The following is a 12,678-nucleotide window of genomic DNA, read 5'->3' on the forward strand; positions in this document are numbered from 1 at the left end:
TAGGAAATAGGTTAAGATCTTTCAATGGTCCCTTATATTTTTGTTATACTATTGTTCTATGATTTCCCTGTGTTTATCAACATTTCCCATGAAGCCCCAAATAATATATTATTTTAAAATATTTGGGACACTCTACTGAAAATAAACCTCAGAAAACTTGAACTTCAAATTTCACAAAGACAGCAGTGAGCATATTCTGTGCACAATATACCTGTTCGACATTCCTTGCAGATAAATTTGCCTTTTGGCATCTCTGTCAGGCCAATACACTCCAGGTGGAAAGCACCACAACACTGAGCCTCACACAGCAACAACTCACCCACTTTTTCACAATTCTGTTTAGGAGGGAAACACATTCATCTATAGAAAAACTTAAAGTGAACAGTATTTATAGCTATAACTTGACAAATGACCATCAGTGAAAAATAATGCTATTTCAAGTATGAACAAAAACAATTTGATTGGTATGGGCATTCCTCCCAGAAGTACATATTTCAATTCCGCCCACAATTTAGTAAATTGTTTCACGAGAAGTTGTAGGCCAAAAAAAAAGTATCACCTGCTGGCCATCCTGTTAGTGATAAGCTTCTCTGTCCTCATATATAAGTCTTAGATAAAAGATACAGTCTGTGATTAGGCTTGTAGATAAATTCTGACAAGTATGGTTGGAACCTTAGAGGTTGTACTCTTATTAGGTTTGCCCTAAAGAGCCTAGGATTACACTTATGCCACCATAAGACATCAGAGCAGGCTGGGTAAAGATTAGTAAGAAATATTTCAAGGAGCTATGATTTGATCAACATAAGTCTTCCACTTATGCTAATGAAACTTCAATTCACTTCCATGTCTTAATAGTTTCATAACCAAAAAATTCATTGCCTTGTAGCCAAACATCTACACAAAAGCTTTGATTTTTAGCTGTTAGATAACAGTTGGACAACTGGCTAATACTTGAATCCCATTCAACTTAATAGGCAAAGAAAGAGTCTAAACTCCCATGCATATGATTTAAGAATTCTGCATAGCCTTAATGTCATAATGAGAAATTATAAACACGCTAATGAAAGGTATTCTAAGACTTTAGTAATATGAGGTTTCATCTGTGTGATTCTACCCTCTACTGATACATATTAAAAATCCACCACACCTTAGAAGATGCCTTCACGATAGGTTGAATCTAACAAATTTGTACAGTGGTCAGTTCCCTAGAGATGTCCAATCAAACTTGGTTAGTCTAGAACTCACAAAAAAATATATAACAGATACTAATAAAATCAATTGAATATGACTTCTAACAACACTAAATCCCGTGATAATTTTTATTGTATCTCTTTGTACTTTAGAATTAGACATTTTAAGAAATGATCAATACTACATAAAGAGACAAAAGTAAATATTTAAGTTCTAGGGCAGAGACTGAACAGCCAAAGCACTGCTTATAAAGCAGGTCCTGCCAACAAGCAGTCTGCATATTAAATGATTTAACCACAATTTTTTTAGGAATAGGGTCTTCTTAAGGGTATATTTTTAACAAGAACACATTCAGCACACAACAAATTTCTACCTGGCAAACATTTTCCTTGAGAGCTGCTCCTCCGCCACGTTCAGCCTGCATCTTTTTTGATACAGGCATCCCATGATCATGTTCCACACTCTCTTCTATGGAATCTTTCGGGCTTGCAGTAGTACCAGGAGTAATTGGTTCTCCCTTGAAAGAAAAAAAAGCCCAGCACACTTGGATCATTGATATCTCCTCCATCTGACCACCCCCTCCCCACTGGGCTGCTATTTGTCTAACCATAAGCACTTACAGATGTTCAGCCAATCACGCGGGCGGACTGCATGCAATGTTAGTTCTAACCCTGCTGTGATTGGGCAGGTAGTGGGCGCCTCATGCCCTGGCACTAACTGCTCTGAGGCTGTTCCACTGGAACTTTTTGAGCTGTTCCATTTTAAGGTTTCACTAAGGGAGAGAAAACATTCTTAAGTTCATTTGATTATTTATTTTTCCTTTCAAGTTGTGTTTTCTAGAAAATGCACCATTTGGGCATTTCATTTTTTTTTTTTCCCCTGGAAAGAAATGGTCCTTATCAAAGTCGGTTTGTATGGACCTGAACAGTTCCAGGACTCCCTAAAAATGACACCAAAAAGTCTTAAAAGCATCAAATTTACTTTGATGCCATGTAAATAAAAAAACTTTGATTTTAAACTCTGGTTTAGTTTTTCTCCCAAACTAACACTATATATATATATATATATATATATAAATTCTTTGAGGTTTTAAAAATATTAGTGGAAAATTAGCATGTGGTGGTCCTTAAGTAGGCTGAATTGTTTTCAATGTGGAGAATACAAGTGGAATAAGTATGAATCCACTCACAACTATAGGATTATTTAAGTTGAAATTTTTGAAAAATTTTGCTCAATAATTTTGCTACATAATCAGTCCTAACACCTAAAGCACATAATGATGAGACCTTTAGAAAGATCCTATGACATTATTTATGCAAATGGATCCCATATTTTACGTGGCTGCTTCCTTCTATTAATATTGTTATAGGAAGACTGGAGAAAAGAGGTGATTGGTAAGGGAAGGTTCCATTTGGAAGAGACATAGCCTAGAATCCAGCTGTACCTCAGAATTTTGAGCCTCCCGTGAAGAGTCTTCATTTCTCACTTTCTTACAATGTGCTGGAACATGCCTTTGCCTCTTTCGCTTCCTTTGCTTTTCAAAGACCTTGTTTGTACCTATAAGAAGGACAAGAAATTATTAACAACAAAACTGTTATTCACCTGTTAACTACTTTCTGAGGTAAGAGATCCCACTGAATTATACTACTGAACAAATATAATACTTGCTGACATTTCCCTAAATGTAGTTAATAAAGATCATAACTGAAATGTATTTATGTATTTGTTTCATGTCTTCCTTAGGTGATTACCAAGGAACATAGATTATTAGCTAAATACTGAATCATTGGTTAAGTGTTACTATTCATCAAGAAAACTATCTAGTAGATTTCTAAGTGCTATCAACAGATCTCCAAGATCATGAAAGAGGAGAGAATGCTCCCCTCCACAAAGGCTCTTTCCTAATGCCTCATGCAATTTGAGAAGGAAAAGTTAAGATAATATCATTCACAATTCAAGGATGAGCAAAGAAAGGCTTTCCAATAGGAGGTGTATAATCATTTGTTTTGAATGTTGAGGAAGGAATTCCTATTTACGCTGATATTAAAACAAATGACCTACGATTTCAAATCTTTATTTCTATGATTTTGTAGTCTTTTATGGGCACTAGATAAAACTAGATAAAGTCAAAGAGGACTAAAAAAAATTATTGTTTAAAATTAAAACCTTATATCCAGCTGTTTCTACATTTTTATAGCTTATTTTTGGAGATAGAAGGGTAAGAATTTTTTTTTCCCTTAAACTTACTTTCTGTCTTAGTGTCAACTCTAAGCGAGAACAAGGGCAAAGGCTAGGCAATTGGTTTAAGTGATTTTGCCCAGGATAACATTGCTAAGGTGCCTCAAATGCCTGAAAATTTTAAAATGTATTTAAAAAAAGCTTAGTCTTGAAAAATTACTCTTTAAACTTTATATGACCTATGAAGACATCAATGCCTCCCAATATAATTGGGTAGTCATAGATTTCAAGGAGTTATTTAAACAAAATACTGTAGATCTAAAGACCAAGAATTAATGGATCATCGTTAATGTAGAAGAAGTTCCCTAGGACAGACCAGCAGGACTCTTTATTTTTAGATGTGATGATTTTTTCAGTAATTTGAATGAAGATATACAGAAGGCATACCAATGAAAATAAAAAATGATAAACATATTCAATGATATAATTTAGCTACAAAAGAAGTAATAGCCTAAATCTAACAAGGTTAAGATCTAATGGCCATTTTGTTTTTGTTTTTCAAATTAACTATAAGTACTGAATAGATGGGACACTTAAGACAGTTTATTTGAATAAAATTTTAAAAATTTAGTATAATCTAAGGCACAATATGAGACAAGAGTGTGAAATAGAAGCAACAAAAAAGTTAACATGATCTTGGGTTGCATTAACAGAAGCAAATGTAAAATGGAGGTTAGAGTCCTTTTGAAAATGGTCCTAAACAGAGCATAGTTACCATACTTTTCAGTTCTCAGAACTACATTTTACAGAGGACTTTGACATGGTAGCTACATAAAGAAGAGATGAAGCAGCTTACATGAAGAAATAAGACTTATTCTGCTTGATCCTAGAAAGAATGACAGGTAGAAATAGAAGGAAGGTAGATTTTTGCTCCAAGTGAGGAAAAACTTCCTACAAAAAAGCTGTTCAAAAAGGTGAACTGGATAACAGAACTCAGCATTCCAAAGGAGGTTGGACAAAGGTTGAAGACACCATACGAGATGGCAAAGTAGTTTATCATTTCTAATAGTGAATAGTTCTAGACTATAATTGTTTAAAAAAAAAAAAGCAATAATCCCCATACCTGCTGTCTTAGAATCAATACTATGTATTGGTTCTAAGGCAGAAGAGCAGTAAAGGCTGGGCAATTGGGATTAAATCTAACAAGGTAGGATTTAATGGCCACTTTGTTTTCTTAAAGTTAACTATAAAAGCATTGAATATATGAGACACTTAAGACAGTTTATTTGAGGGGGAAAACCAACAAACCATAAATTTAGTACACTTTAAGGCTCAACATGAGACAAGAATGTGAAATAGAAGCAACAAAAAGTTAACAAGATCTTGCCCAGGGTTATACACCTAGGAAGTGTCTTAGGTAAGATTTGAACCTGGGACCTCCCAACTCCAGATCTGACTCTCTATCCAAAGAGTCACCTAGCTGCCCCATGGCTATCATTCTATGGCATCAGAAGACACATGAGAAAAAAAGTGTTATATTAATAAGTCAGTTAAAGAAACAAGTAAGACCAATGTCTGTGCACTACCGTAGTCAGTTTTTCAGACTTTTTAGGAAACTTGACCTATGATTCATTCATGTGTGGGAGCTAAATGTAGAAACTATCTCCACCAATTCAGATCAACCACTGAACTGACATTTAAGAGTCTCAGATACTATACTGTATAGAACACAGAAAGATAATGGACTTTCTGTGGCCACACAAATATGTAGCAGATATGTTTGCCTCGCACATAGTATGCACTTCTTTTTAAACTCCAAAAAGAACTAATTAATTAATTATTTTTAAGGCCTTACCTTCCAACTTAGAATCAATACTGTATATTGGTTCCAAGGCAAAAGAACAGTAAGGCTTAGGCAATGGAGGTTAAGTGACTTGCCCAGGATCACATAGATAGAAAGTGTTTGAGACCAAATTTGAACCTAGGACCTCTTGTCTCTAAGTCTGGCTCTCAATCCACTGAGCAACCCAGCTGCCTCCTTAGTATGTACTTCTTATAAATGCTTTACATAATTAGCCAGCAGATGCAGAAGTTAACTTAGTTCTTCCTGAATCCAAAGCTCTTTCTCAGTATTCTTAATCAGTTAAAAAAATGTAATAACCAATACTTTATTCTCTATAAAATTTAGTTTCAAGAATTTTGTCAGCAACCAAAGTTATTCAATTCTATGCATACAGTATATAAAAACCAGTCTCTTCTGAAAAGAGTATATAGACAACTATATGCCCAGAGAAGGAGGTGCGGGGGGTATGTTCAGTGATGACCAGGCAGAAGACCTGAGTCTATCTATTACTAATGACACTGAAAAGGAGCTCAACATGCAAGAGGTCCATATATACCTATTCCTATATAGGAGCCTCAAACTACACCAAATAGCATAATGGGGGCATTTTTAGCTGAAAATTTCAACTCCTTCCTCTATTTAACTAAAGAGTACTATTTGCAGGGTATCATTAAAAAAAATTCTAAAGCAGAAATGTAGAAAGCTCATTTGATGATTAGCTGTTTCTTTCTATATAAATTAAAGTAATCCTAGACATACTATATCCCCAAAAGGAAGACTATTATAAAAGGTACCACAGAAAATACTAATATCCCAGATACTTTTCCGTGTCCAGTGCACTTACCTTCACCAAACTCCAAAGACGTAAGCGTTGTACATGATCCAGAAATATCATTCTCCAAGTGACCAGTATTATAACACTGTGTAAGAGCAAGATAAATATCATTCTGAGTTTTATAACATAGGAGACCTTGTTATAAACAGAGGAACTTACTTTACTAATGAAAGGCTGAATTTCTTGAGAATTTTTAATGAGTAGGCAGAGATAATGGTTAGTTTGACTTCAAAATAATTATCACCTAAGTCAACATGAGCAAAACACTCTGTTTCAGTTTCCTCATGAAGAAAATGAAGGAGCTTAATGAATTTTATCTGTAATGGCCCAACAATAAATTATATATATATATATTCCTTAATAAAAAGGAGAAATAACTTAAGAGTGGAAGCAAGCTACGTCCTCATTGAAGAGATTAAATCGTGGCAAAAAACTCAAAGCAGGACCTTTCATTACAAATCTATCAAGAAAGAATGAGCAATTAATAAGAGGAATGTAAACCTGTCACTTAGGACTGAAATAAGTTTCTGTGTGTAGTAGAGGCTGAGAGTACTATAATTGTAAGGTGGAAAGTAAACTTCTTTGGGGCTTATGATTTATTGAGAGGAATGGCCTAACATAATTCTAGATAAAATGAGATGATGTATTTCAAGTATATGATAAACCCCAATGTGAGAAATTTAAGTCAGTTATTATAATTATTATTAAGTCTACTAAAACATACATTTCACATGAATGCCTATGACACAAATAATCAAGATTTTGGGATCAATGGGCTTTCTCCTCCACAGCCGTCATACACTAGCTTGTTACCTGAAGGATAAAGAAGCCAGGAAAAGAGACAGTAACAGGTAAGCAGAGCTAGCACTAGATCACAATGAAAATTCTGAACGCAGTGAAATAAGTTACTTGAGTTTCTAATTCCAGATATTAATCCACTTAAAAAAAACCCAGCAACTCAGAAGAAAACATCTTATATAACAAGAAATCCAGTTGCATGGGCATATGTATTTCCTCTGGCAACACAGATCACAAGCGGCCCAAGTATTCTTAGCCAGTTAATTGCCAAAAATGCTTGATATTCCTCATCTGGATCTTCTAATAATACATGGATATAAGTGCAACATTGAGGTTGTCCATCTATTACCTCTAAATCTTTCTGTATGATATAGCTTTTCTGATGATCTATGTCAGGCATAGTGTTTTTTACAACTTCATCTCACTGATCAGCTTACTTATCCTACATACATTACATCAATTACCCTTTAGGTAAACCAACAATTTTGAATCTTCTGAGATACTGTTGAAATAAGACATCAAAGAACATTAGAAGAATAATAACATTTTAAAAAGGGATGCTTCATTGGAGGACAAGAGGCTCCCTAAAAGCACTGCATAATTTCCCAAATGCATAACTTTCTTTTCCTTCCTATTGAATTCTGTACCCAAGTATTTCGATTTCTAGTCCATGATACATATACAGACTATAGGACTAATGGGAAGCCTATCCAACTGCACAGCATATTCTGGAAAATCTGTTTGAGTTTCCTTGTGTGGTTTTTTTGTTGTTTGTTTTTATGACTGATTATGATTCATAATTTTGAGGCATCTTTACAGCCTCATAATGCATTCCAAAGTTGGTCAAAATAAATTATTTTCTGAGCAAATTGCAATTACATTGCAAGGAATTTTCATCAATATTCCTCAGTCAAACTGGTCCATAGGGTCTTTTTTCTCTCACTAGTTTAGGTATCAGACCACATATTTCTAAATAAAAGGCAATTCTGTCAAATGAATTCTTTTACTATTTTGGAATGAAAGGGTATGCATAGCTTTACTAGACCCCAAATTATATTATGAAAAAGTTATCACCAAAATCAATTGGGTACTGATTTAAAAAAACAGAACAGAACAAAAAACCCAGAAAAGTAGATCAGTATAATACAGAATATGAGGAAAAAATAAAAAAAATAATAGACCAGAACACAAATTATTGGGGAATATCTCTATTTGACAAAGGTAGCTAGAAAATTGTAAAATAATTTAGCAATTAGAATTTAGATAACATACCAAAAGAAGTTATAAATGGATATTCATTAAGAATATAAAAGCTCATGCCACAAAATAAAGAAAAGGGGGATTTCTCTCATAATTATGGCGGTGGGGTTCAAAAGGAGAGATTCTTATTCAAACTGAAGGTTGAAGTGATCATAAACATTAAAATGGACAACTTAAGATCATAGATTTAGAGATGGAAGGGCTTTAACCAAGATCAACTACATGACTCTTTAATGTAGGATTGTGCTCCACATCAGTGATAAAGAAAATTACAAGTTAGAAAAAAAAGGGAAAAAAAAGGGAGGTCAATGTTGGAAGACTTATAGGAAAAGAGGAACATTCATATGATTTTAGGACACAAAGTTATTAATTTTTTTCAAGGAAAAAATAATGAAAGAGAAATTCTAAGAGGAGCGAAACACATAGATAATACTCTTTGCATTAAATGTCAGTGATACCTAAAATAAAAAGGGAATAAGCACAGATATGGCAAAAGGCCACTCCTTTAGCAATAAGAGTTAAAAATTATCAACTGTTCTGAAAAATTGAATAATATGGATGACCATATGAAAAGAGAGGCACTCCATCTCTAAAAGGTTTGCTATCACTGGCCTAGCTCTTACTACTCTTCTGCCTTGGAACTGATACTTAATATTGATTCTAAAACAAAAAGTAAGGGTTTAAAAAAAGATGAAACAAGGGGACATTTGCCAAATAATCCCAATTATAAGCAACATTTGTATTTTATATCAGTTAGATTTAAGTAAACAAGTGTGGTTGATGTTTGAACAAATACTGATTTTGGACAAGTATTTTTAAACCCTTACCTTCTGTCTTGGAATCAATACTGTGTATTGGCTTCAAGGCAGAAGAGTGGTAAGGGTAGGCAATGGAGGTTAAGTGACTTGCCCAGGGTCACAGAGCTAGGAAGGGTCTAAGGCCAGATTTGAACCTAGGACTTCTCATCTGTAGGCTTGGCTCTCAATCCACTGAGCTACCCAGCTGCCCCCAGGAGAAGTATTTTTGATACTAAACTTAGAAAACTAGAAAATAAATTTTCAGTTTTCTTTCTCTTTAGTTAATAAAAATAATAAATTATACAAAGCAACTAAGACTATTAAGAGACCTTTGGAGCTTAAATTAGAAGAGCACTTTTGGGGGTGAGTGCTTCTAAGGTAAACATTCTCCAATGACTACCCAAATGCTGATGATGTTGATAATATTAACAGTTATTCGTTTCTATCACACTTTAAGGTTTACAAAACATTTTCTTCATAAATATCCTATGATCTTGGTAATATAAATATTATTACTCCAATTTTTATAGGCAATAAAAAATGAAGACTTATGAGTTATGAAGTAATTTGTATATCTATCTCTAAACTGACAATGCACATCAGAGTAGTTCCAAGTTCTCTGTTCACCTAATTTCCCCAAGCTACCAAGGTACTTTCCATAACCTAGTCATCACTGGACAGTTTGATAAGTTTTGGAAAACTCCACAAAAGGCCCCAATATTTAGAGGTATACATATATATTCATAACTAATTAATTTGTCTCACAGTTGTATAGGAGTTAGGAAGCACACTTAGCCAGATTATAGGGCTATATGGCCAAAATGTATGAAAGGATCTTCCTTGCACTCTACCAAACATCTTCGTTAGCTCAGATCCTGTCCTCCAAACTAAAATTTTATTCTATTACTGTTCCTGTACAAAGTCTGATACATAGCATTAGGTCCTTAGGCACTGGTGTACTTGTAGCATGAAACTAGTCCTTGCAATATGGGTCATTCCTCAATCTCATAGACTACTGAAGGAAGAAGGGGAACTGGGAAACAGTGCTGGTAGACATTTCCAGGAAGAAGATATGCTGGGTGCCATGATATGAAAATCCATAAAGGCAAGATAAGAAGAGCCTCAAGAATAGTTCAGATTTCTGGAATGTAGAAAACATAAGTGGGAGTACAAGAAAAGGCAGTAAAGGACATTACCAAAAGTCTTTCACAATGACATTGAGAGTTCCTTCTTCTCTTCCAACTTTTATCCAATAAAGAACTATGCCATTTATGAAACTGGTCACCTTGACCACAAGACCCATATTTCTAGCATTATTATAAAATTCTCCTAACTGATCTCTTGAATATCACTTACCTCCAACCCAACCTGTCCACTACTAGTAGACTGGCCTTCTAAAATCTGGGTTTTGCAAGAAATCCCATTCAATGTCTCTGTATCTCTTCTATTTTTTTTCCCCCTTTCTATTCCCATTGTCAATTGCTAGATCTGGCAAGGAGAGCTATTTGAGTAGATGGGAGCAATAAAAAAGAATGAGGAAAAAATGATTGGGTTCATTCAGGAAATAAGAGAAGATATGAACTTGACAAGAACAGAGGGTTTATTATAAGAAGCCACAGGGAGAGAATTCCTATAACTCTTTAAAAAGTAGACTACCTGGGTCTTACATACCCACTCCAGCAAAACTACAATGTGCACAAAATTGATTACTGACTAAGAAATACAGTGATAAAACTAAAGTTAAGTGACATCCACCCAAGAATTTGCCAAAAAGACAGCCAGAAATCCACGGGCAATAGGAAAAGAGACGGCTCTAGCAATGAAAGCCCAGAACATCTAGAAAATGCAATTCTATATATTTAGAGGCAGCAGAAGTCAAGGCCTCCGCCTGACAAAGTCCCAGCATGAACAACTCAGGAAGCCCAGAAAGCAGCAATAGTCAGGAACACAACACAGCTTGTGTGGCTTAAAAGCATCAAGGAACCATACATTCATCATAACATGCCAGGACCAAAGGCTTTAGGGTCTCTAACTTTCCAACCAAGGTACCAGTTAGGACTCTGAAGATGCAGAGCTCTCAAACTCAAAGATCCAAAGAATTAGAGTTCTGATCCTGGGAAAGCAGAGGTCAATGCAAAAACCCAGAGGACCCAGTAGGACACCCTAATCCAAATGGGAGGCAGATATCAAGAGTTTAGCCTGGCTTGGTCCTCCAAGCTCCCTTTTTCAATTTCCTAAATTAGGAACTTAATTCCTAATTCAAGGACTAAAACTAGAGATAAGTATATCTAACACTGACAAATACAAAAATGTAATACAAATCTAGATATCCAAAAAACAAGAGTAGTTTCACAATAACTTCAAGCAGAGACTTAAAGGGAAAAAAGCATTTTCTAACACTATCTAAATACTTAGAAAAAAAATTTTTTTTAAGAAAAACTCCCAGAAAACAATAGACCAAAGAGAAAACAATGATTCCATGAAATAGGAAGAACTAGTCAAACAAAATCAATAGACTGAAAAAGAAAATGTAAAGATATCTAATTATCAAAAAATACTGATGTAGAAAAAAGATCATTTGAGTTTGACACTACTGTTTTAAAAGGCAATCTAAGGCACTCCCTTAAGTTCTCTTTGTATCTAAAAATATACCCTAAAAAATATGGGGGTGAAAAAGAGCTAAGATATTGCATTTCAAGAAATCACCACTGAAAACTGTTAAGATATATTAGAACCTAAGTACAGAAAGAATGAATCTACACATTTACCTGCTGAAAGGAACTCAAATGGAAACGTCCTAAGAATTTCATAGCTATAATCATGAGTTCCTAAGTCAAAGGGAAAAAAACTCTTAAGACAAAGACAAGCAGTCCAAGTACATCTACTTTCAGAATCACATAAAATCTGGTAGTTTCTATAATAAATAAGAGGAAATCCCAGAATACAATATTCCAAAAGGCAAATGATAAATTTACAACTAAGAATACTGAACCTTCTAAGCAGTATCATCCTTCAGGGAAAAACAAAAATAAAAACAGGCCCTTAATGGAATAAGGGGCTTTTAAGCATTTCTGATGCAAAGAATAGAACTATATGAATTCTCATAATTGGGATGTGTGAAAAGTCATAAACATGGAGGTAGGGGTAGATGAAATGGACATAGATGAACTTTATTGTTTTTCGAAACAAACTAGGAAACAATATATTACGCCCTTCCCAGTTGATTATTTAAAAAAATATCAACTCAACAAGAAAACAAGTGGAGATAAAAGAAGGGTAATATCAGGAACAGAATAATCACAAACAAAACACATCCAGGTTCCGAAAGGAAGGAGGAATATTTATACAGAAGTTAAGGAGGTGCCTAAGATTGCCTCTTAGATCAATGATGTTAATATATACATAAGGAACCCTGTGGGTTGCAAAATGACCTAGCTTTAAAATGCAAATGTTATTTATTTTGTTATATATTTCCCAATTATTTAAAAAAAAAACAAATCTTAACTCCACTTTAGAATCAATATTTTCTATTCATTCCAAGGCAAAAGAGTGGTAAGGGACAGCAACTAGTGTTGGTTGACTTGCCTCACACAGCCAAGAATTATCTGAGGCTAGATCTGAACCTAGGACCTCCAGCCTGTAGGCCTGGCTCTCTATTCCACTGAACTACCTAGCTGCTCCTTCCCAATTATATATTTTAACCTGGTTGGGGTACACTTGAGATAGCCAAGCCTGCTATTCTGTTTTAAACAATTAGGAACTACCTGAACAAACTG

General features: G+C 34.6%; 1 protein-coding gene across 2 annotated transcripts in view; it reads right to left on the reverse strand.

Annotated features, from left to right (window-relative positions):
- The window catches only part of NSD1 (nuclear receptor binding SET domain protein 1), a 162,724-nt gene that overhangs the window by 34,420 nt on the left and 115,626 nt on the right, over window positions 1–12,678 (reverse strand). For both annotated transcript variants that reach the window (XM_044664418.1, XM_044664419.1), the window contains exons 9-12: window positions 6,057–6,132; window positions 2,636–2,748; window positions 1,565–1,708; window positions 212–335 (exon numbers count right to left, since the gene is read on the reverse strand). In XM_044664418.1, coding sequence (XP_044520353.1) covers window positions 212–335; window positions 1,565–1,708; window positions 2,636–2,748; window positions 6,057–6,132 — 457 coding nt within the window. The remainder of the gene's footprint in view (window positions 1–211; window positions 336–1,564; window positions 1,709–2,635; window positions 2,749–6,056; window positions 6,133–12,678) is intronic.

This window comes from Gracilinanus agilis, chromosome 2, assembly GCF_016433145.1.
Source record: "Gracilinanus agilis isolate LMUSP501 chromosome 2, AgileGrace, whole genome shotgun sequence".
Lineage (NCBI taxonomy): Eukaryota > Metazoa > Chordata > Mammalia > Didelphimorphia > Didelphidae > Gracilinanus > Gracilinanus agilis.